At 41.7% G+C, this 24,920-nt stretch overlaps 1 protein-coding gene across 1 annotated transcript in view; it reads left to right on the top strand.

Moving 5' to 3' along the window:
- Positions 1-24,920, top strand: part of RALGAPA2 (Ral GTPase activating protein catalytic subunit alpha 2) — a 340,826-nt gene that overhangs the window by 25,252 nt on the left and 290,654 nt on the right. The window contains exon 2 of the mRNA XM_077750219.1: positions 6-88. Coding sequence (XP_077606345.1) covers positions 6-88 — 83 coding nt within the window. The remainder of the gene's footprint in view (positions 1-5; positions 89-24,920) is intronic.

Genomic DNA, 24,920 nt, shown 5'->3' on the forward strand with positions numbered 1-24,920 from the left:
CCCAGGGATGTAAAGAAGTCCACCCAGAAGGTGCTGGACCCGAAGAAGGACGTGCTGACCCGCCTGAAGCACCTGCGGGCGCTGCTGGGTGAGGCGCGCGCCGGGGCGCCGGGCTCGGGGGCACCTGCCCAGACGCGGGGCGGGCGATGGTCGGGGCTGGAATACCGACGGCATCTGGAGGTGGGGGCGGCGTCAGACCCTCCTCTCTGGCGCCAGGCATTGTTCCCCAACAGCGGGCACTCTGGCCCTTGGGCTCTGCCCTGTCGCCCAGAGTGTAAATTTACCCCGGATTCGCGCCCGGTCACCTCGAGGCCAGTGGAGCCGTGACTCTTTCCTCCTCAGCAAATCCTGGACTCCAGGTGCTACACACACACACACACACACACACACACACACTCTGAACTATCTCTTCCTTTCCCGTTTTTGGACTCTGACACCCTTAGACTGAGTCTCCTAAGTGTTCCCAGCACAGACTTAATTGAACTGTCATCTCTTTCGTGGGCCCCCTCCCCTTAAATTTTATTTTTACTTTTGAGTTGGAGTCTTCAAATAGACTGAGACATGAAGTGCCCCCAGGATAAATTTAATTTAGCTGTCATCCCTCTTCCCATGCTCCTATTTTTATTTTTATCTTTATTATTTTGGGTCTGACTGTTTAGGTTTCTTTGTGTCCTTGGTGTGAAGGGGGGCTCCTCATGTCTGCTTGGAGGGAGTGGTGGCTTTCCTGGGTTCCAGGAGGCTGCTGCTTCTTTAGTGCCAGGATGACAGTGATAGTTATTTGCCTTCTTTCGTTTTTATGGACTGCTCGGTGGAGGTTTTGTGGAGCCCTGGGGCCCTGCAGTTGACCTGTGATGAAGTTCATCCTTGTGGGTGTGAGGTGTCCACAAGGCTTCCTGTCACCTGCTGCTTGTGATCTGTAGCTGCTTTTGCTAGGCTGTGTTTTATTTTGTTTTCTTACCTACTTAATCTTAACTTTTGTTAAGGACCAAACACCTGGGCTGTCTATAGTGTTTTGCAGGAGGTGTGGGGGCGGTGGGGAGTGTGTGAGAAAAGAAAACCTCTTCTTCTAGATATCTTTTTTATTCTTAAACTGTGCAAAATTCACCTGATTTAGGACACATAGGCTTAATGTGTCTGTCATGTAGGAAATATGGCATAAAATAATTCATTTTATATGTGAGAATTTTAAATAAAGCTCTTGTTCATGAGGTTAAAAGTTGCTAACTATTTCTGTTTATACTCTGAAGCACCTCTGAGGAAACACACAGCTACATGGTTTCTTCAAGTGAAGTTATTCACAGTCTCGAATTCCTTGAGATTACACTATCTTGTTCAGTTTGGAATGAAATGTAAATTAGTTACTTACTGTTAGAGGGATTAGTTTTCGAGACTTTTGAAAGTGAAATGTGGTGTCCTTGGTAAACTGAACTGTCCGCTTCCTGTAGTAAAATCTCATGCACACACAGGTTGCATTGTGCAGAGTTCTTGATAGTGACTGATTAACACCTACTGCAGGGACATTTTTGATAAAGGAGACTTGAACAGTATTTTAAAGCATTTGATACTCTGGGACTTTTCCTGCGGTAGAGAATTTGTACTTTTGTTCTGTCAGAGTCTGCAGGATTAAGTTGGCTACATTTTGTAAAGGCAGAATCAATTAAACCTAGATCAGTTTGGTTTCTTAGAGATCCAGGATAGGTTATTACCATTCTGAGAAAGTGGTTAGTTTTCAAGGCTGTGTAATTGAGGTTTCACTTTAAGGTGGATATCCTATTTTGAGGAAGTTTCTTTTTTCATTTTATTGAGTTCATTATGACCTCAGTTTTGTAACAAGGAGAGGTTCTTCGATGTTAGGTTTTTTTGTTGATGCATTTGTTTGTGGAATGATCCTGTTTACTTTATTGTTGCAATCTTTATCCACAGGGACTAGATTTTTGTAAATGTGTGTGTGGAATTCTACTTATAATGTCTAATGTAAACTTTTCTTAACAACTATGTTTTAAAGACTTAAAGAAAGGGGCGCATGGATAGCTCAGTTGGTTAATCATCCAAGTCTTAACTTTTGGCTTAGGTTACCATCTCATGGTTGTGAGATCAAACCCCACGTCAGGCTCAGTGCTGAGTGTGGAGCCTGCTTGGGATTCTCTCTCTTCCTCTCTCTCTGCCCCTCCCCTGCTTGTGCTCTTTCTTTCAAAATCAACAAATATAAAAAAAAACTTTAAAGACAAACAGTATATTAATGTACTAGTTCCTAGCACATCATGTACCCTATTTGTTTGCTACCTTTAGAAAAAAGTCTGCTTAGAAGAAATGTGACTCTTGATCTGAAAGATAAGAATTGGCCAAGATCAAGAAAACTATTTGAAGGAATTGAATGTACATTATTATTGTATTTTTATTTGCATATTCATGTAATACTCTTGCTTTTCACATATTTTATCTTTAAGTGATAATACAGATGTTCTTTTTTTTACATAGAAAGATGATACCACTGACCTGGATTTGCAGTTTTAGCTGCATCACTTTGGTTCGTTACCTAGCCTGTCTCTGAACTTCAGTTTCTTTACTCTGTCAAATGGGTATGGTAATGTCTGCCTTGTGGGTGTAATATATAAATTTCTTCAGCTTGGAGCAGGCATGTAACAGTTTCCTTTCCCACTATTTTCCTCCTGTCATTAAAAGAATAGGACAAGTATTTTGCTAGGTGGCTTCCAACCCTCCCCCTTTATATTTTGATAATTGCTGTGAATTTGTTCTCTCTTTATAAAAATTAGTCTGTGTTTAAGACAACTGGCTAAGAAACACACAATGAACTGTGGAAAGTAGAATATTTCTCAGTCATGGTAATAGTTCCAGTTAGAATTTGCTTAGCTACTTTAACCTGGCTGCATATTATAGATTGGCCTGATATTATTAACTTCATTTTACAAAGGGGGGGGGCGGAGAGACTGAGGCACAGGCAGACCTTACAAGGGGCCAAGCAATGTACTTAATGGTCTGTATACATTGTGTTAATCACAGGTCTGTAGCCATGAGCTGTTAGGTTCCCTGACTTCCAGTTCTCCCTACATTGTTGACATCATCAGTGGAAAACTAAATGAGTACACACAGCACAAACCAAAAAAAATCCCTGTATTGTCATCTTGCTCCAGCAAAGATTCCATGTTTAATTAAAAATTGAGGGCCTACTCTGAGTCCTAAAATAGAAATGGCATTGATGTAGCAAGAAGACTGGATGTAATAGTAAGCATATAGTATGGTATGTAATTAGATAGTGTCTTTTATGGTGGACTCCAAATATAGGATTTCAAGGGGTCAAAAAAGATCATTAAAAGTAGCATAAAGAGAAGGGCATCTTGAAGGAGGTTTTACTCATCCTGGGCCCTGAAAGATGGTTAGACTAGTTCTGTCCAATAGAAATACAATGTGAGCCACATGTATAACTTAAATTTTTAGTAGTACATTTAAAAACATAAGAAGCAGATGAAATTAATTTTAATAATACATTATTTCATCCCACAGACCTAATATATATTATATCAACTGGTAATCAATATGAAACATTATATTTTTTACACCAAGTCTTTGAAGTCCAGTGTGTATTGTATACTTATAGCACATCTCATTTCAAACTAGCTGCATTTTAAGAGCTTAGCAGCCACATGTGGCTAGTGGCTGCATACTGGACAGAGCAAGCTTAGAATTTGGGGAGGGCAGTTCCAAGCAAGGGGACATGGAAGCTGGTAGTGGAAATACACATGGCAATGATGTGGAAAGGTGAGGAACACCAACCTGCCCGTTCCTCCTGTCCAGTGAGGGAATCATAGGGTAATGCCGGTCATGAGGTAGAGGGCTAGAACTCTTGCCCTCAGGGTGTACATAGTGTCAGATGAGGATTACAGTGCTGTGTAGGCCAGGGGTGGGAGCAGGACAGTGAGTTGGACTGGGGGATGTTGGTGGAGGAGAGGAGTGGTGGCCTGACTTGGGCAGGCCAGATCAGAAAAGGCCTTGTTTGTTTGAGTTGGAAATTCATATCTTATCTTGGAGGTGAGAGGGCCCACTTGAAGAACTCTTAGTAGGTCAAATGATAATATTTGAGAGCTGCCTGTCAGCAGGGCCAGGGAGATGGACTGGGGGGTGATGGGAGGTGACACTACTGGCAGTGAAGGCGCAGATGACAAAGGTCTGAAATGAGATGCTCCACGAATGGAGAGGAAGTGCAGGATTACAAAGGACTAATGCAGCAGGAGCTAGTGATTGTCTAAGTGAAGTAATGAAACTGAGGTTTGCAGAAGCCACGCAAGGAGTGATCAGTCTGAAGGAGAAGAGATCTGGGATGAAAGGCCATAGTCAAGTCTAATCAGGTGACATCAGGGTTTGGGCCAAATATTTGAAACCGGAGAGGAGAGTGCAGTCTCTCACAAATCCTCTCTGTATATGGACAGAGTAAAATGGAACATTTCAGTATATTTCCCTTTAAGCACATGTTGCCTTAGCTAGGGACAAGTTAGGAACAAGTTCACTTAAAATTTTTTTTATTATTTATTTTTTAATATTTATTTTTGGGAAGAGCACAAGTGGGGGAGGGGCAGAGCAAGGGGTACAGGGGATCCAAAGTGGGCTCTACACTGACAGGCTGAACAAGCTGGAACTTAGGAACTGTGAGATCATGACCTGAGCTGAAGTCGGACACTCAGCCAACTGAACCACCCGGGTGCCCCTCACTTACTCACTTTAAATGTTGCCTTTTAAACATACTTTATTCTTAACATTTCCCTACCTTTCCCCCTCCCTACCCCCATCATTTTTATTAACTACAAACATTTGTTGAAACTATGTAGTATAAGTTAGCTTACCATTTCCTGGTTGGTTAAATTGTTTCCTTCCTTTCTCTCTTTCTCTAATGTAAATAATACTGCTGTAAACATCTTGGGAAGCAGTTTTTTCTATATTTTGTGTTATTTCCTTAGGACAGACTCCACTGAAGTCAAATTGCTGGGTTTGAACATGTTTATGACTTGATTCACTGTGTTTTCCTAAGTGTTGCTCCCAATGAACCTGCTAGCAGTAAGGATTGACGCTGTCATTTCCACTGTTGTCTGACCAGCAATAAACACATTTGTGTAATTTGATAATTGGTGGTAGGCATTTTGGCGAAGAAGAATGTCAGGGATAGGACCAGAGGAGTTGGGAGGAGATCCTGGCTAATGATAGGGGAAGATGAGTTTGGTGTTATGGGTGTTAAGTTTGAGCCTAAGGCAAGATCCAAGTTGAAATGTCTGGGAGGTTGTTGGACATGGGGTCTGGAACTTAATAAGAGGATAGAAAGCTATGATATGGTTGTTTATCGTCGTCATGGCCCCATCGAATCTTCCCATAACCTCTGATGAAGGTAGAAGGTTCTTACCCTCAACCTGTAGATGAGGAAACCGAGGCTCAGTGAGCTTAACTGCTGGTCAGTCAGCACCCAGTCGATAAGTAGCAGAACTGGGGTTCCTGATTATGAAGCCCATGTTATGCCTCTGCTAGTTATCTGACTCAAAAGTATATTTACATATCAGATAATACATTTACCCACCATGGTGAATATTAACATACAAACAAAAGCCCAAGGGTTTTTGCATGTCCCCCCAAAATGTTGCTTTGACTTGTGCTGCTCTGTTATTTTATTAGATTCTTCTAGGGAAACTTGAGGCTATATTTGATTTCAGCATGAGAGAAGATAAAGAGACTCCTCTTGTGTTTTCCTGTTCATTGGCCTCTCTTTGCCCTCGGCAGGCCTAACGGGTGGTAAAATACTGCATGGACGTTAGTGCCAAAGGACACTACAACCAGAGCAAAGTCGGAGGTGCAATTTCAGGCTCTTCAGCCAGTCTCAGTATAGTCTCTCTTGTTTAACCTTGTTTGAAGCAAAGTGATTTTGCCATAATGCTCCCTTTGCTAGTTTTTCATTGTCACTAACATTTTATATCTGTAACCTCTGGAATGTAAAATGAACTTTAGACACGTACGTGAAATGCGGGTAAGACCAGTCCCTGCCTCTAGGGCTTGAGGATGTCTGGACTTCTGACGTGAGAAGGGAGAACCTAGGATAAGAGCCTGAATGAGTTCAGATGTTTTGTTTGGGACCACTTCTGGGAATAGAGATATCTGATAGGTTCAGAATATTTTGATGTAAACCCCTTTTATAATTTTTATTTACTTATTTTTTGTAAGTGCTTTGCTAGCAATTGGCCATGAATACTTTAACCAGCTCTTTAGAGTACTGATCTTTCCATAGAGAAAACTGTAGAGAATTGTCTATTAAAAATTTGACTTTCAAAATAGCAAATTGGTTCTCTTTAAATTTTAAAAAAAATGTTTATTTTAAGAGACAGAGAGGGAGAGAATATGCTTGTAGACACGAGCAGGATAGGGGCAGAGAGAAAGGGAGAGAGAATCCCAAACAGGTTCCTTGTGGAGCCCAGTACAGGGCTTGATCCCACAAATTGTGAGATCATGACCTGAGACAAAATCAAGAGTAGGACACTCAACCAACTGTGCCACCCAGGTGCCCATCAATTAAAATTTTAAAATTCTTTTTAATTAATTTTTTAATATTTATTTAGTTTTGAGAGACAGAGACAGAACATGAGCAGGGGAGGGGCAGAGAGAGAGGGAGACACAGAATCGGAAGCAGGCTTCAGGCTCTGAGCTGTCAGCACAGAGCCTGATACAGGGCTTGAACCCACAAACTGTGAGATCATGACCTGAGCTGAAGTCAGATGCTTAAGTGACTGAGCCACCCAGGTGCCTCAAATTTTAAAATTATTCTTTAAAGGAGGGATTTAAGTTATTGTACTGTAAAATTAAGAATAATATATAAATGTAGTAAATATCTACCTGGTCTTTGGATTTTTTAAAAATTTCAGTTCCACAGACATTTTTTCAAGAGTGTGAGTGAGTTGGGGTGTGTTTGTGTCTGTCTGCTCAGAAGGGCTGTGTATTCAGAGACTAATATGGCACAAGCCCAGAACTACGATGCAGACACATAAACAACTGCATTTGACATGAAGGAGTTAGTGCCTCTGTAGAGCAGGTGAAGCTGCAGAAGTGGCCATACAAGGTACAGAAGAGGCACAGCAGAAAGGCCGCTTGGCCTGGGAGAGGTCACCAGTGCTTCTTGAGGGAGATGTGGTCTGAGGTACGTTCAGAATAACAAATACAGGGTTTCCCACGTGGAGAAGTTGGGGACAAGGAGACTGCAGAGGGAGGGACTTGTGTGAGGGTAATGGTGCGGCCACTGTGGAGTGAAGAACAGTGGCTTTTATCCTGTGGTGTGGGTAGATGTTGGGAACCAGGAAGACTTGAGTATAGAATAGGAGCCAAACCTGATGTGTCCCCTTGGTGAATGGCCCGAGGTGTCTCAGTCTTGCTGAGATTTGAAACATTGCAAACCACGAGGGTGTAGCCTGGGCTGCTAGTGTTCATCTTTCCCCAGTGTGGAGGGCACCTGGCTCAAATTGAATTCATACTCAGAAGCAGAACAGAGACTTGGAGGGTGAGAAGAGCCCACTGAACCCTGCTGAGTGAGAGGTTCAGCCATGTCTGTCATCTCTACCCTGAACTTCGCGGCTACAGGCAGTGGTAACACCCTGTTTTTGCTTAGCTAGTTTGAGTCATATTTCTGGGTCTTGAAATGTAAAGAATACAGATTAATATGCCTTAAAGAGAGGGGGGAATGCCAGATCAAGGATAGGTGGGTGGGTACATAGGCATAGATATGCTTTTTATATTTTTTAAGAGCTGAGCTTACATATGTAGGAGAAGGAACTAATAAAAGAGTAAAACTGAAGAAACTGAAGAGAAAGGGGATAAAAATGGAGAAAGGTATGGTCTGCAGTGGGAGCTCTCATGCATGGCTTCTGTTTTCTCTGGGAAGGTAAGAGGTAGCGTTAACTGCTGAGTCAGTTTTCTTGCTGGTGTAGTGATAGGAATTGAGGATGTTTTCTTCCCTTTCCTGTGCCATGTATCATCTTAAATAAAGGAAATATTGTAATCTGTAAGATTGGTGTTCTTATTGTTCATCTGTGGAGCTATCTCATAAATACATTTAACTTCCGTGTTAAATGCTTGGCCACAAATGGGGAAATGTTTGTTTGTGTGTGTGTGTGTGTGTGTGTGTGTATAAATATGTATATGTATGTATGTATGTTACAGATGTTGCCTGCCCTTCCGCTTGGTGATCATGTTCCCCACAGTGGCATCAGACAGGACCAGGGTCGTGCTTTGTTCTCAATGGTTTTCTTTCCTTCATGCCTTTCACTGCAGGATCATCTGACCTGTCAGGTGTAGCTCTAGTGGTTAGGGGTGATTTTGATCTCCACTTTTGCCTTTAATGTGACCTGACCTCACATAAGATGTAACTTGATTGCACGGATATCCCATATTCATGTGGCACCTTACACTTTGGCAAAATATTTTCTCACATTCTCATCAGATCAGTATGCTTCCTTAAGCAACCAGTTAAGAAAGGATTTACCTTCTAGATTTAGTCAAGCTTTGTTTCTGAGCAGGTTCTGAATACCCAATTCAAGTTTTTAACTGTGATTTTTACAGAAGAGATAATTTCATAACCATTTTTGTGTCTTGTTTTAGAAACTGAAACCACATCTGAAAGATATTTTAAAAGTAGTTCTAATTTTTAACAGTAAATACGTAATTTCACTCTTGTAACTGTGGTTTAGTTTAAAAAGATAAGGAGCCCTTTGATATTGTCTTGTGTTTGATTTTAAGTGATGGCACATATTCACTGAACCTCAGCCATGGTTTCAAGGACACATAGGTATTAGTGACATTGCTGGTGCCCAACTGTGGGAGCTATGAGAATGAGCCACTCAGATCCCTCCTGCAGGGAGCATGATCAACTTAATGGTTTTAGCTGCTGCCTGCTGGATTCACCACCACTTTTTAGCCAAAGCTGAGCTTCTCTTGAGCTACTTACAGTTACTGAGCAGTTGAGATTAGTGATGTGGTTAATTCCTACAAGACCCAGATGCCTCTGAAGAGTGGTGTTGACCTGAGGACTCCTCATTGGTGTGGTCAAGACCTTCTCACAACTAAGTTGGATCTGAGACTCTTCCTCCACAGTCCTCTTTTCCCCTCCCCTTCTCAGGGGTCAGACTTTCACTAGGCTTAAAGCCTCTCCTTGCCTTCTCAGGTCTTCCCCCTTTACAGACAGCTCCCCTGATGAATCTCCTGCATGTGTAATCCTTGGTGTCTACTTCTCAGGGGGCCCCAAATGATGTACCATCCCTTTCCCCAGAAGGTATTGCCCATCCTACCATGTAAAACCCTTCCAGGAGATAGCATGAGCATACTACATCTTCCACATATACTTTCTTTGTCCCTCTGCCCCGAAATGATCTTTCCTCAGAATTCCCATAGAATTTGGAACCTTTCATTTGGCATTGATTGCCTAATGTATTTAGTTGTGTTCTGCCAGGTCACCCCTACTAGATGATCAATAAGTTGAGAACATGAAGAGCTTATTATTCATGTTGATTCCTTTTAGTAACATACTTCCTTATTTATAATCATAATAATTAGCATTTAATCAACACTTTCCATGTGCCAGATACTGCCAGAAATACTTTCATATGCATTAACTCGTGCAGTCCTCCCAAGTGGGATAGGTAACATTATTATCCTCATTTTACAAGTGAGACACAGAGAGGTTAAGAATCTTGTCCAAGGTTATACAACTGATAACTGACAGAGTCAGGATTTGAACCCAGGCAGCTGGCTCCAGAGTCCCTTTGTTCATTTAACAGTTACTTTTTATCCAGACACAACACATATCAGGCATTATATACAGTGTTGGGGATGCCAGAGCTTGCAATCCAAACCTAGAATAAATAACCATTAAAAAAAAAAAAAAACCCAAAACATGATTTCCCAGATAGATGGATGTAAGTCTTTGGGGGTGTAGCAGCCACCTGTGTGGATGTTTTAAAAAATTCGTAAAGGCCTTCCTGCCCCAAAGATTGTTTTCACAAGCCAAATGTTCCCATCATTAATGATTCAAGGGGTGGCTCAATTGGTTAAGCGTACGACTTTGGATTAGGTCATGATCTCACAGTTTGTGGGTTTGAGCCCCATGTTGGGCTCTGTGCTGACAGCTCAGAGCCTGGAGCCTGCTTCAGATTCTGTGCTTCCCTCTCTCTCTACCCCTCCCCAGCTCACATTCTGTCTCTCTCTCTCTCTCAAAAATAAACATTAAAAAAATCAATGATTGGAGACCATGAATTAAGATCTCCTGAAAGAGCCCCCTAACCTTCTCCCTTTTGTGCATGCACTCATTATCAGACCCTCCCCTCTGATCCCAAGGGGAATAGCTGTAAGAAAGCACTATTTGTATGGACAGAAGGGAGAAGAGGTTGGGGAAAGGTTGGGGGTAGAGGGCAGCAGGACCAGAGGGCTGTTGGTAAGGATAGGCTTGGGGAAGGCTTAGGCAAGTACCCCAGATATTCTTTCATGGAAACAATTAGTACTGTAAAATTTAAATTTGCAAAATCCAAAACTGAGTCACTATCCCCAAATATAGACCTGGTATATAGCTAGTGAAAATTCTTTCAGTGAAATCTTTGATAGTATTTTCAAGACTGTATGGAAGAGAGGGGAACAGATGACATGCTGCTTCTTTACAACTTTTTAAAGGGATTGATGTGTTTTCTGCCAGATCATATTTCTGGTGCAAACAATGTAGACCTCTCTTTTCTATGGATTTTATATCTGATAAGGTGAGAATATGTTTGGGTTAGTTAGGCTTGGTGTAGTAGAGCTTATGCTGAAGTCTTAGGTAGAAGTAAAAATATCACCGTGTGTGTGTGTGTGTGATATTGCAGAGAGAATATCTCCATTTATATTTGAGAGAATGCTTCCATTCCTCTCTTCCTGCTCCTAAAATAAATATATACATGGACACATCCACATCACTTTTAACTGAAATAGAAAGTAAATAATGAACTGGACAAATATTTGAAACTTATAAGAAAGGATATAGTTATATCCTCAATATAGTCAATACATAGATTGCTCCTACATATCAACAGGAAATATTATAATGTTTAAAATATATGTATATATGTCACAGAGGAAGAGATGACAAGACCCGTTGCTTTATATGGCACTCTTCAGTTATCTGGAATATATCATCTTATAAATGATTATTTATTTTTGAGAGAGACAGAGGGAGTGCACATGAGCCAGCAAAGGGCAGAGAGAATGGGGGACAGAGGACCTGAAGCAGTCTCTGCGCTGACAGAAGGGAGCCTAGTGTGGGGCTTGTACTCATGAACTGTGATCTCATGACCTGAGCTAAACTTGGATGCTCAATCAACTGAGCCATCCAGGTGCCCCAGAATATACAAACTTATAAATTAAAATGTATTTACGTATTATTTTGACAAAGTTACCAGTGTGTGTTTGTGTGTGTGTGTGTGTGTATAATGATCTCTCCTGGTTCCAGTATACCTTTGATAGGACTATGATTTGGTATGATCTTTCTGAAAAGTAATTTGTTGGAATATGCCAGTGTCTTAAAAATGTGCAAATCATTTGAGCAGAGCCTGACTCAGAGCTTGAACTCACAGAACCACGAAATCAAGAACCTTAGCTGAAATCAAGAGTTGGACGCTTGACTGACTGAGCTACCCGGGCGCCCTTGTTTCTTTCTTTCTTTAAGTAATCTCTACACTCAAAATGGAGCTCAAACTCATGACTCCAAGATCAAGAGTTACATGGTCTTCCAGCTGAGACAGCCAAGTGCCCCAGGCTTGGACCTCCACACCTGTTCAAAGGTGGGAAAACTGAGGACCAGAAATATCAAGACACTTGCTTGAGATCACAAGATGAGTGTGAGCAGTAAAGTCAGTATTTAAATGCAGTAATCTGATTCCAGATTCTCCAAGATTAGCTACTGGACTTTACTCCCTTCCCTCATGGTGGATGAAGCTTGAAGTCTAAGGGAAAGGCAGCTAGAGACAGAGGGTGAGTGGGGGAGGGGCAGAGAGCGAGGGGAACAAAGGATCAGAAGCTGTGGCAAGCCCAATGTGGGACCAGGAGATCATGACCTGAGCAGAAGTTGGACTCTCAAGCAACTGAACCACTCAGGAGCCCCTAGTCTTCCCTTTTATCTGCGGTTTTGCTTTTCACAGTTTCAGTAACCGCATTGTCCCTGGTCAGAAAGCAGATGCTCCCCCTTCTGATGAATCATCAGATGGTCAGCAGTAGCCTTCAGTGACCTGATGTCACAGTGCCTGTGTCATCTGTCTCACCTGTGTCATCTTTTCATCTCACATCATCACAAGAAAAGGGAAGGACACAGACTGTTTCGCCTTATATTCATGGCTGCACTAAAGCTCAGACATCTAATTGACCATGTCTACCCAGCAGGTTTATGCCTAAAGACACACAAGGCTGATGTTGCTGAAGTCAAATTTACAGGTTTCTGCTATGACAGGAGTCTTGTGTGCTAATTGATACCTATTCCTTGGCCTTGGCTGCCATCTGCTCCTTGGCCAAAATGCCTGAAACTCTGTCCAGCTGAAGACGTCCATCTTTACCTGCCTAAGACTTGTGGTCTTGAAGGCATCCTCAGAGCCAGCTGCTACTACCCTTCAGGGCAAGTACACCTATCTACTGAAACTGACATTGTTAACCATTGCACTGAGCCATTGTGTCAATTGTTCTAAGTGATTTTTCTTGAATATTTAACATAACAACGCTGTGAAGTGCTCTAAATCAGCAATTAATTTTGGAACCTCTATTAAATTCAGAAGACAAAAGTGATTACATGTGAAGAAAAGAGCAGAACCACCATCAGGGCATCCTGAAGAAGCACCCCTTCCTGGGGCCCCAGGGTGTGAGTGGAGTTTATGATGGTCCCACTGGCAGTCGGATCTGCCCAGTTTCTTCTGTAGACAAATGTTTGGATTGTGCATGTTTCTGCACAATAAGGAAACATTTTAATGGCCTCACTTGTCAAAAAAGACTTATAAAATGAGACTTCTGGGCATAGTGGGAGCCATTCGATTGGCTTCTCTGGTGTTTGAGGTTGGAATGCAGTCTCTGCAGCTCCTGCCATGCTGTGCGCCATGCCGGGTCTGTCCCCTCCTGGCCGCAGCCTGTGTCCCCTGCCTACCCCTCCTTTTACCTTCCTGATAAAATGCATATCTGGATTTTGCTCCGAGATGACTGACTGTTAAAATCCCTGCAAATAAAAAAAAACTGCTGCTAAGTCACACTCAAGAGAGGTACAGAAAATCCTCCAATGTTACAGTCAGCTGCATTTGAATAGAGGCTAAACAACAAAACAAATTCCTTCTAGGCCAACCCTTCATTTTTTTAAATGGGGAGACTGAGGCCCAGAGAGGGGAAAGCACTTGAATAATATGCATATATTATGACAATAAAAGAGAAGGTTAAAAATAAATAGATAAGGCTTAGTTAGGGTAGGGCTTTATGTCAGATGGGAGCCTTTAGACTCTTCTTCCATCAGTGTCCCCTTCCTACTCCTTTTTTCCCCATAGTGTTTATCCTCTCAGTACCGAATGAGGTTGGTAACATGTTGCTCCCGTTTTACAGAGACATTAAACAAATTCCCCGTAACAGAAACAGGCTGGTCGCTGTGTGGTGGCCGAGTCAGGATTCCACCTCAGTTGTGCCTTAATCACGTGTATTAAGAGGTGTGTATCTCTTAATCATGATGCATTTGAAAGATGAGCACATGGAAGCTTGAGGTAGAAAGTCATAGGTACTGCCTTAGGAAGTGGTGGGTCCTAGACTCAGATCCACCATGACTGCATAGGAAACTGCAGATCTTTTCCTGGTACTACTGACCCCTCTCTACCTGTAGCCAGCTCCTAAAAACTCAAGTCCATTTTTAAGCTCAGTGCCTCCTTTCATTGTTAGGAATATTTGGACTTCAAAACGAGCGGCTTTGGGGGCATGTGTGGCTTCTTTGGGACTGAGGGAGTGAGGTTAGATGTCTTCAGGTTCAGTTGGCAGCCCCAGGCTGAATTCCTGATTTCCTTCCTTACCTAGTTATCCCTTTATCCCTTGGCCCTCTTCCTAGTGCATAGTAGGTCCTCAATAAATGTCTGCTGAATGAATGAAAAAAATGTAGATATCATTTGACTTAATTTCCTTTTCTAGAAAATTGTGATAGGTACACTTAACGACTATTAAGAAATCCATTGCAGTGCTGTTTTCATGTTTAAAATTTTGTTTATTGAAATGAATTTCACATAATGTAAAATTAATTATTTGAAAGTGAGTAACTCAGTGGCATTTAGGACACTGACAGTGCTGTGCAGTCATCACACCTCTATCTAGTCCAAACATTTTCATCAGTTCAACAGAAAACCCTGTAACCATTAGGCAGTCACTTATTCCATCTGTTCTCCAGTCCCTGACAGCCACCTGGGTGTGTGCTTAACTAGCTCAGGGATCATTTTGCTTTTTAAAATTATTCTGCTCCACCAGAATGGTAGTACAGTTGATCTGTGAACAATGGGTTTGAACTGTGTGGGTCCACTTATATGTGGATTTTTTCCAATAACTACTATAAGTGTATTTTCTATTCCTTATGATTTTCTTTTTTCTCTATCTTCCTTTATTTCCTTTCTCTCTTCCTTTATTGTAAAATATGATACTTAATGCATACAACATATGAAATGTGTGTTAATTATCTGTTCATGTTATCAATGAGGCTTCTGGTTAACAGTAGGGTGTTACTAGTTAAGTTTTGGGGAATCAAAAGCTACATGCAGGGAGTAGACACCCCCAATCCCTGCACTGTTCAGCGGTCAACTGTGTATGTTGAACATATTTATACTAGTCGGAATGCTTGTTTGCAAGTGGCAGAAACTTGGACTAACTTAAGAAGAGAGGGACTTAATGATAATATAACTACTCTAGGGGAACGTTGATCTTTAAGTATGTATGACTGTTGACAGGGAGGTAAGTGAAGTCCAGGGCACTCACTCATTCTCATGTCCACTCTCTTTTTTGACTCTCCCTTAGTGGAAAATACTCCTCTCCACTCTTGGTTCCATGTTTGTTTGTTTGTTTGTTTGTCTGTCTTATGTGCTTCTGCTTCATTCTCGGGCTGACTCTGCCATTTGCAGGAGAGGTGGTCCCTGAAAGCTAGTGGCTCCTCCCCGTAGGCCCGAAGGTTACGAGACCATTCTGATTGGCTCTACTTGGGTCAGGTGCCCATTCCTGTACCAACACTGGGTGAGGGAGATGGAGCACTCTCATTGGCTGGCCTGGATATCATTTGTCCTGTTCCTGAAGACTGAGTTTCATTCTGGCTCATATAGTTCTGAGAATAGTCTGGAAAGACATCCTGACACATTCCCACACAAAATAGTATTGCTTATATCTCTGCTCATGCCCGTATATGTCACAAGGCCATTGACTTTTGTGTTAATAGTCCTACATCATTGAGAAAACCTTACATGACATTCTGTAAGTTTTACCTAAGGCTGTGAGAGTTGTATTTGAAGGTTTATCTAATTTGAGGGAAGTCAGGGTTACCGTTCTAATAAATGGATTGACCACTCTTGAGTTCTGTCTATGTTAGACAGTATACATTGTTTTAGGTCATTTCCCCAAATAGTTCATGAGGGCTTGCTATTTGCCAAATGAAGCTCCAGTTTCATGAGATTCTGTTAAGGGAGATGAATAAGAAACACATAACAAGCAAATGTATAATATAATTGCGGGTGATGATTATAGGAAAATGAAGCTTGATAGGGGTAGATGTATGTGGGTCTAGACAGCAGGGTCAGGAAAGGCCTCTCTGAAGGGGTGTTTAGAGTCAAGACCTGGGTTAAACAGGGAATAGCTTGGTGATTATTTCTGGGAATAGTGTTCCAGAGGGAACAGTAAGTGTGCACGCTCCAAGTCATAAATACGCTTGAGAATCTAATGGAAGTCTACAGAGTTGTAGGAGTTGGGAGTGGGGGAGGAAACGGTAGCACCGGGTGGGGCTTGTAGGTCTCAGGGAGGACTTGTAAGGTAAGATGAGGAGCCCCATGGGAAGTAAGAGCAGGGGCATGACCTGAATTGACCTTTAGGACCTTTCTTTGTAGAAAGCTTTCTTTTCTTTTGGCTCATTTTGTGAGAAGTCATGTTCTCTATCCCAATACTGAGTAGTGACAAGAGACAGAAAAGGGAAGAGGTTAGAAAAAGAAGTGGTGCCAGGGAAGAGAAGTGAGTGGCTGTGGAAGCTGCGGCAGGGCAGGCCCAGGTTCTGAGGAAAGTAGGGCACACGTGGCCTCTGTCTGGCCTTATTGCAGCAGTGAGTAGTGAGGAGAACACCACAGCCCATGGGACAGGGAAGCTAAGCTGCAGTGGGGCCATGTGATGGGGCCCACGCAGCAGCCCAAGTTTGTAACAGTATGGATGGGGGCTTGCTGTGTTAACCCCAAATTCTAGTAAGAGGCGAAGAGGAGATACATTAAAGAGTACCCCTGAGGTCATCAAAAGATGGAGATCTGCCAGCGGCTGAAAAAGAATGATCACAGGATAATGCTGATCTGTCAGTATAATATTAATTTATCTTTATATATGATTGCCAAGAGAAGCCAGTGGTTGGCCCCATTTCAGGTGCTGGCTAAATTAGGGCCCCCATTTGTACTTATGTTGTGTTTCTTCATGAAAAGGCCTGAGGGAGTCTTGATCTCTGGCTCAGTGTTAATTGAAAAGATGTGATTTTTATGAACTGATGTTGCTAGGTGAGTGTGCACCGATGGAAATTCTGTTCTGGCAGTTGCTTGTCAGTTCCAGGTTTACACACAATGAAGGAACATGATTTAATGTGTGCTGAGGCTACCAGGTCTTATAAATGAACCCTATCATGATTGGAAATTTCATCACCTTTCCGTTTGGGGATGCCACACATTTGTTTGTTCCTACTCAGTGCAAGTTATTGAGTAGCTGGGCAGAGATAATTTCTTCCTGCCTGCCTCTATTATTTTTCTACACTTTTTGTAAAATGACAACTAGAGAAACACAGCTTTCCCTAAAGACAGCAAAAGTCCTCAATAACTAGATCATTATGAGGCATTATGTACAAAATATGTGTTATTACAGAATAAGTTTAATTACAGTGTTAAGCAGAGGAAATTTAAGTTACCTGCTGTTTTTAGGGCATTTTGGTCTTGGAAAAGATACTATTTTATGTCTTGTGCGGGTCTTGAGTGTACTTCAAAGTTGGAAAGTAAGACACGTTTGGAGAAGATTATGGTGTGTTGTCACGTTTGCTGAGTTGTTCTTTTCTTTTTTATGGTAAATAGTCAGACTTTGAAAAATATCTTTTTCCAAAACATGACAACTTTTTTTTCCAAAATAAAAAATAGGTTTATGTATTTTTTTCCTTTCTCCAATTCCCCACTTCCATCCCCCTTCTCTCTAGTAACTGCAAGTCTGATCTCTTTTTCTATGAATTTGGCTATTTTGTTGTTGTTTTTTGTTTTTTGGGGTTTTTTTTGATTCTACATACAAGCGCGATCATTGAATACATATTTTTTTTCTCTGACTTATTTCATTTAGCATAAAGCCTTCAAGGTCCACCCATGTTGTCACACATAGTCTTTTGGTTATAAAATTTAATGTACTCATTGTAAACATTTAAGTGATACAAATAAGCAAAAAAAAATAATCGAAATATGCAAAAGCTCTTCAGATTCTGCAGTCCCCTGATGTTAGAATTTTGGTCAGTATGTTTTCTGTTCTCTCTCTTGCTTATGTGCATCCTCTTCTCTCTGTTTCTCTCGCTCTCTCGCTCTCTGTGTGTGTGTGTGTGTGTCTGTCTGTCTGTCTATCTCTCTTGGGTGTCCAACATACATAAACAGTTTTACATGAAGAGTCATTATGCATGATCTGACCCTAAATTTTAGACTTAACACTCCTTGGACATTTTTCCACATAGGAAGTGAAGACTTAAGTAAGATGGTTCTCTCTGCATCACCACTTTTCTCTTTCCTTAGTTATTGGAGATGGAGTGGTAGAGGTTACCAGCTAGCTCCTGCTTTATCTGTTTTATTTCTATCTCTGACTCCCTGGTGAGTGGTTTTGACTGTAATTTAGGCTAGCCTCAGTTCAGATCAAGAGAAGTAGAAGCGACTTTGCATTGACTTAAAAAGTTTGAAGAAACTTGATTTCTATTGAAGAAATAGATATATTCAAATGTATTAGAGCACATTTAATTAAATATTGTAATTCATTGGTGTATGTTTATGTTTTATTATATTGGTACTTCATATCAGTTAAAAACAGTCTTATAATCCTGCATTTGAGAAATGTGTTAAAATATTGAAATAAAATAGCTCAACTTTAAAAAACTTTAGCACTAGGTAATTGGAGTATGCCTTTATATAGAATTACTTTTACATATGGGCTATCAGTCCTGGATAACAAAGTGTTAATAGCTTTCTGACTTCTAGGAATTTTGCTTTCTATATCTAGTTTACCTTAGAAGTCTAAAGGAATGAAAATTAAATATCTTAGGAAATGAAGTAGGATAGATATCTTTTCCAGCTTCTTCAGTCATACTAATAAATGTTTCCTGTTCAATTGTCAGATTTTATTTCAGTATTTACAAGTAACAGAAAACTCACATATAAATGTAAATGATAAGGAATTTTTTTTTTCTCCTGTAAAAGCAGTCCCCAAGCAGAGTGGCCCCAGAGTCAGCTGATTCACTCAGCAGTTCTGTGGTGTTGACAGTCCAGACTCTCTCTACCTCCCTGCCTTGCCATCCTTAGTGTCCTCAGTGTGGCAAGTTTGTCCTCAAGGTGGCAAAATGTCTTTAGCCATTTCAAGCATTGCACCCAGATAGAACAACATCCAGAGGCAGGAAAAAAGGAAGTACTTCTTCTTTGTGTCTCTTTAAAAACAATGACTCTTTTCTAGACCTCTCCACCCAGATTCTTCCCATTTCTTATTGACTAGTGTTGGGCCACAGGCTTGAGCCTAAACATATCACTGGCAAGGGGCCTGTTGGCACTGTAATTGGCTGAGCAGCATCAAGTCCTATGTCCTGGGGCCAGCCTCTCTGAAGGACATGACTTTGTGGGGGAGGATGAGCCCTGAACAAATAGACTCTTCAGGAAGAGGAAATTGGAAGTGGCTGGGGCGGGGGACTGGAGGGAAACCAACAGTGTTTCTATAGACCAGTGAAAAGTAAACCTTTCAGCTTAAATGCTATGGAGAATATCTATGGAAGCAAATCATCCAGTGTATAATAAAATTTTGAATACGTGTATATTTTTAGGGAAGAATTTTTAAAAATCTTACAGTATAATTGGTATATACAACATGGCTATAATGTATATAAGAAACAAAACTGTCAGCAAAGCTAAAAGGTGGCCAACCATCACAAATGAGTTTGTGTCATTTTCTGCAAATAAGAATATGTAGTTTAGGTCCCAGCTTGCTTCAGGAAGCATTATGCCAGGGTTCTGGTGGCCTTTTCCTTCTCTTGGGTGAGTCTGGTGGTGCTTGGGCACAGAAGCATGTGTATATCCACAGTTGGCCCTGGAGAGGACTCAAAATTGGATTAACAGTGTGATGGGGCTCACTTGAATGGTGGAGCAAAAGCCTGATTGGCTTGGATGCTCTGTTGGGTGGATGGGTTTAAAGTTTTCATTTTATTATTATATATCACAAGTTACATATATATGAAACTTATTCTTTCACTTATATTCAGCATTTAAAACAATTTTAAAAATCTTTTTTTTTATATATCTAGCACATGGCCTGTGCTGACATAAATATATTCAGTTGATTCAAGGAGGTCAAAACTGAGACTGGGGTTCTCTTGAGTAAATATGGAAAGGGAAAAAGAGGGGCATGGAGAGTCAATGCAAGGGCTGAGTAAAAAGATGGGTTGTGGAAACCAAATTAGGGGAAAAAAGAAGTGAAGACTTGAAACAGAGCATAGATAGTGACTGGATGGTGGGGCTTCTGAGTTCCAGGACCTGGCAGGGTTGAAAAGTTTTTGGAATTAGGTTTCTAGAAGGAATGAGCAGGGACAAAGAAATGGCAGGCTTCAGGAGAGAGGACTGAAACAGAGAACCCAGATGTGGGGAGGTGACAAGGAATGAGTGGGTCTAGGCTCTGTGAGGGGCACGCATGGTGAGAAATAGGGTGGAGGACGGCCTCATTGGGAGTGAAGAGGTCAGACGTCACCTCTGTAAATGCTGAAATCAGTGCTAGTTACAAGAGAAAGAGTGACCCAGGCTCTGAAATCTTCTGAGAGTGTGCTGGGGTGAGTGGAAGAATGTGTGCAGCTCGAGTGGGTGGGCTAGTTGGTGTGTGGACTGGTTGTGTGAGCAGCAAGGAGGTATCTGTGGGTGTGTGAGGGGAAGCATTGCCCTGGTCTGGATATTGCAGTGGGCAACAAGGAGGACACTGACCTCATCTTAGGCTAGGTGGTAAGTGGTGGTGGAGGAGAATGGGTGGCTTACCCTACAGTCTGTAGGAAAGCAGTCTCCTCAAGGGGCTCTAGGTTTTAAGTAGAGCCAGAAGGGAAGGAGACCTTTACAGATGTGGTAGAGTAGGGGGGATCTGGTAAGCTTTATTAGATATAGGGAGTGGAAAAGTTGCATCTTGGAAGCCAGGGTGAGATTAAGTGATTCCCAGAGCCATATAGAGGTGACATTCAGAGATGTGGGTCATATGGGGAGCTTGGATTTCTAGAGACATGGATAGAAACCAGGGTGGAAGGCCAGAGAGGACATCCCTGGTGTCTGCCTAATCTAATGGTTGTCTTCTTTTTGAGTCTGGTGTCCAGCAGCTTGTGGTGGGGAGGTAAGGAGCAGTGGCTGGATGTTCTACAGGAGCAAGGTGTGAGGTGGAGTAAGGGTTATTTTCAGTACATTATTGCTTAACTTCTGGATGACTCCAGGAATAATTTTATGTCAAATATGTCCAGTGATGTTTATACCTAAAAGTGGATGTGGATTGAAAACATGGCACTTGAGAGAGTTTTTCTTAAATTTGAACTCTCTATGGCATCAGAGAAAGTGTCCTTGCAGAATGGACTTTGATCCTTTAGTTCTCAAAACATTGCAGAACTTCTAGAAATAACTTTGCCTGGTGGGGTATGAGGCGAGTGGGGTGTCAGGCCAGGTGTCCTTACCTGCAAGCTGACTTTGGGGTCCAACTCCCAATTCATCCTTTTCCCACAGACTTTTCATACCACGTCCTTGACCAGATCTCATTTTAGAGTCCTGATGCACTGGAGCTGAACCTTTCCTCTGCTGTGTGATTTAGTATTTCATTCACACCAGGATTTTGTATTTGTATATAATCAGTATAAGGCATATTTTTAGGTCTGTAAATAGATGCATTTTTAAGATGTGTGTTTCTCTATTATAATAATGATGATTATAAAAGCATTAATTTACCATTGAAGCACAGTCAGCGTACCTGCTGTCTTATGACCTGATTACTTGCTGAGTCTTGAAAGGGCTTCATTGTGTACATTTTACCTCATTACTAGGTATGAAGCTCCAGGTTGCTTACCTGCCCTTGGCGTAGTACTGCACACATAGGAGGTTCTACAACCTACTTGCCAATGGCAGGAAAAGGAGTCCCTGCCTCCATCCTGGTTAGCATGGATTACTGTTTACAGAAAGTTTGTTATCAATGGAGTAGCCTCTGTTATTTGGATTTTTTACTGCTTTTCCTTCCTTAAAGGAAATGAAGATGTGTTATACTTGGAGGCATCTCTTCATGGGCTTGCTGGCCCTCATGGCCAGTGAAGTTGCTTGGTGATGAATTTCTTCCTCCCCATCAACATTTCCACCATAATGTTGAGTAACAGCCCATCCCAAACCTCACAGCTTACATGGGGCTTATGGCAACACATGTCTATTTCTCTTCCTCACCCATCTGCATTGGCTGACATGGTTCTGCCTCTGGCTGCTGGTTGCTTGGTATTGGCTCCACTGTGAGTTGGGTCCCGCTCTGCTCCATGAAGTTTCCTCTGGCCCTTTGACCAGAGGCCGCCTGAGGTTCTCTAGCCACCACTGGGTTATATTTCTAATGACTGGTTGGCCAAAGGAAGTGAGGAAATCAGCCCCAAATCATTGTGAGTGTGCACCATCCAGAGGTGTAGATTCAGGTAAGAAATAATTTGTGGCATCTTTACAAGCTACCTCAAGAAGGAAAGAGGACAGTGACGAAGGCAGTTGTTAAAAGGTGAAATCACGAGTCCTATTAGCCTTTAAGTAATAGTGCATCACTAGTGACATTTGTCCCTATCAGTGTTTTCTATCTCACATCTGACAGTTTATTTTTCTTGTTTTCACTATTTCTCAATTATGTTTTATTTAAGCTGTGAAGTTCACCTTGAATTTTTATTTCCCCTTTTTCTGTATCACAGTCTATAATCTTGATCATCATGCTTTCAGTGCCATTGTCTAGGGAATTTGAGTAATGTGGTAAATGACACCATCTTCATCTGCACATAGATATATAGGTTGGAAGCCTTGGAAGTCTCTTAGTTCTGGGAGGGGGCACTGGAGGGATGGAGGAGTAGGAAGCACTGAGGGGTTATTCCTTACTAGGGAGAAACTGACCTGAGCCCCTTGTTCCATTTGAGGGTTTCCATTGGGGCTCCCAAGTGGGATAAGGCTCTTTCCCCTTCCTTTGGTCTGCTGAAGTAGGTTTTGTTTTGTTTTGTTTTGTTTTTTTGTTTTTTGAGGCTCTATTATGATCCTGCCAATTAAAAAGGAGTAGAAATGGTATTGAAAAGGATTACATGTGAAAGGATATGGAGGGGTAATACCTTTGGTTTCATAGGTTTGTTTATGGGTAGTGCTTACTGCTGTATTGGGATCAAGTGCCATTTAATAAGGGCCAGTCTCATTAAGTGTATGAGTTTCATGAGTCATTGAGTTTTATGGTTTCCTAGGTAGGTGAAGCTGGTTATTCCCACCTAGTAAGATGGCCTTTGTCAGGAGCTAGGTAATTGTGAAAAATTAACATTTATATAATGCCAACTGACACTCTGACATGCTCATTTTATCACCACAGCAGTCCTGGAAAATAGGAACCATTGTTGGCCCCATTTCTGAGATTGAAATTGAGGCAGAGAGTGCTTAATAACTTGTCCAAGGTCCTGGACTTTACCCAGGCAGTCTGCTCTGAAGGTTTTTGCCCTCAACCTTTGCTATTGCCTTTCAGCTAGATAGGGAGAAAGAATGTCAACAAGAAGTTTTAGCTGGACAAAGGTGTGGGAGGAGGTAGCTTTTGGTATGGATTATAGAAGATTACTTTTAAGATAAAATGGAAGAATGATAGAAACAGTTTATTGGCTCTTGGTTGCAAAAGAGAATGAGAAATTAAAGATTTCTTTAAAAATTCAGAAATGACCCCTAGTTCTATAAAGCTGTCTCTGCTTGCTTCTCTGTGTTTAGTTTGAACACACTTCCCTGAGCTTTGTTATTATCGTTAGGCTGTGTGCTCACGTCTGTGCCAGACACACTGAATATCATCACCTCAAAGGCACTTTACTGCCTGAGCTCTGTAGCTCAGCACCCATCCCTCCTGCCCCCTCCCCCCCATACTGGTCATCACAGGTGCTGTGGCTCCTTCTTGTGGAAAGGGGCAGTTCCCATTTTCAGTGCTACCCACTCCCATTATTTCTCATCTGCTGCTTATCTTCCTGCTCTTTTTTATCTGGCTCTCCTGCACATCCCCAAGGTGATGATTATTTTTATACATCCCTGACCTGATTTCTAGTTTTAATTTATTCCCCCTTGTCTCTGAGGCCTCTGTGTGGTTCAGATTGTAGTTGGAAGACCTGGACAGGAGTTCTGCCCACATCCCTGATTGCCTTTTTACCTTTGGGCAGATCACATAAGACTCAGAAACTGTGGTTTCTTGATCTTGATCACACCTGTCCCATCTACCTCACAGGGTGAGGGTCAAATAAAAGAAATTCTTGAAAGTGCCTTTTAAAGCATAAATGTATAGCTTTATTAATATTCCCAACCTCCTAAAGTGGCCTAGTGTCCACTCCCTGCTTTGATGTTCTTCATAAGCTTTGGTCATGGTGCCTTTTGCATTACTTGTTTGTTTACTTCTGTACCCTTGAGAGCCCTGCATCTTACTCTCTTTGAATTTCCTACCACTTGACTCAAGGCCAGTTGGCATGGGTACTGGCTCAGTAATGTTTGAATGAATGGGTAAAGAATGTCTGTCTAAAGGATGTTTCTGGTCATAGTTTTGTTGTTGTTATTGTTCATTTTTTTTTTTCTGAACAAAGTCTTCCTCCTTCTCTCTATGCTTCTTGAAGTTGGTCTTATTAAAAAGCAGCCCTTCCTTGGGGCATCTGGGTGGCTCAGTCAGTTCTGCATCCAATTATTGGTTTTGGCTCAAGTCATGATCTCATGGTTTGTGGGTTTGAGTCCCATGTCATGCTGTGTGCTGACAGTGGGGAGCCTGCTTGGGATTCTTTCTCTCTGTCCCTCCCCCACTCATGTGCGTGGGCTCCCTCTCTCAAAATAAATAAATAAACTTAAAAAAAAAACCCAGCCCTTTCTTACTTTCTTATGTTCTTTTTTGCAGAATGCTAAATTCCAGTGCCTGTGGTCTCCTTCAAGATCTAGGCTTACTTTATAAATACTCATCTGATGAGTCTTGCTTTTTAACAATAAGACAAATCAATTCTTCTAGCTATTGAATTAGAGATATAAAATATTTAATGTTTATTTTTTGTTTAGTCATTTAACAAATATGCATCAAGTACCTTTTGGGTACCAAGTTCAGTTCCTGGGGGTGGAACTAGAGTAGTGAACAAATCAGATGAGATTCCTGCCCTTATGCAGCTTCCATTCTAGTTGCATGCCAGTCAGTGA

The sequence above is a fragment of the Crocuta crocuta genome, unplaced genomic scaffold, assembly GCF_008692635.1.
Source record: "Crocuta crocuta isolate KB4526 unplaced genomic scaffold, BGI_CrCroc_1.0 scaffold209, whole genome shotgun sequence".
NCBI classification, from domain to species: Eukaryota; Metazoa; Chordata; class Mammalia; order Carnivora; family Hyaenidae; genus Crocuta; species Crocuta crocuta.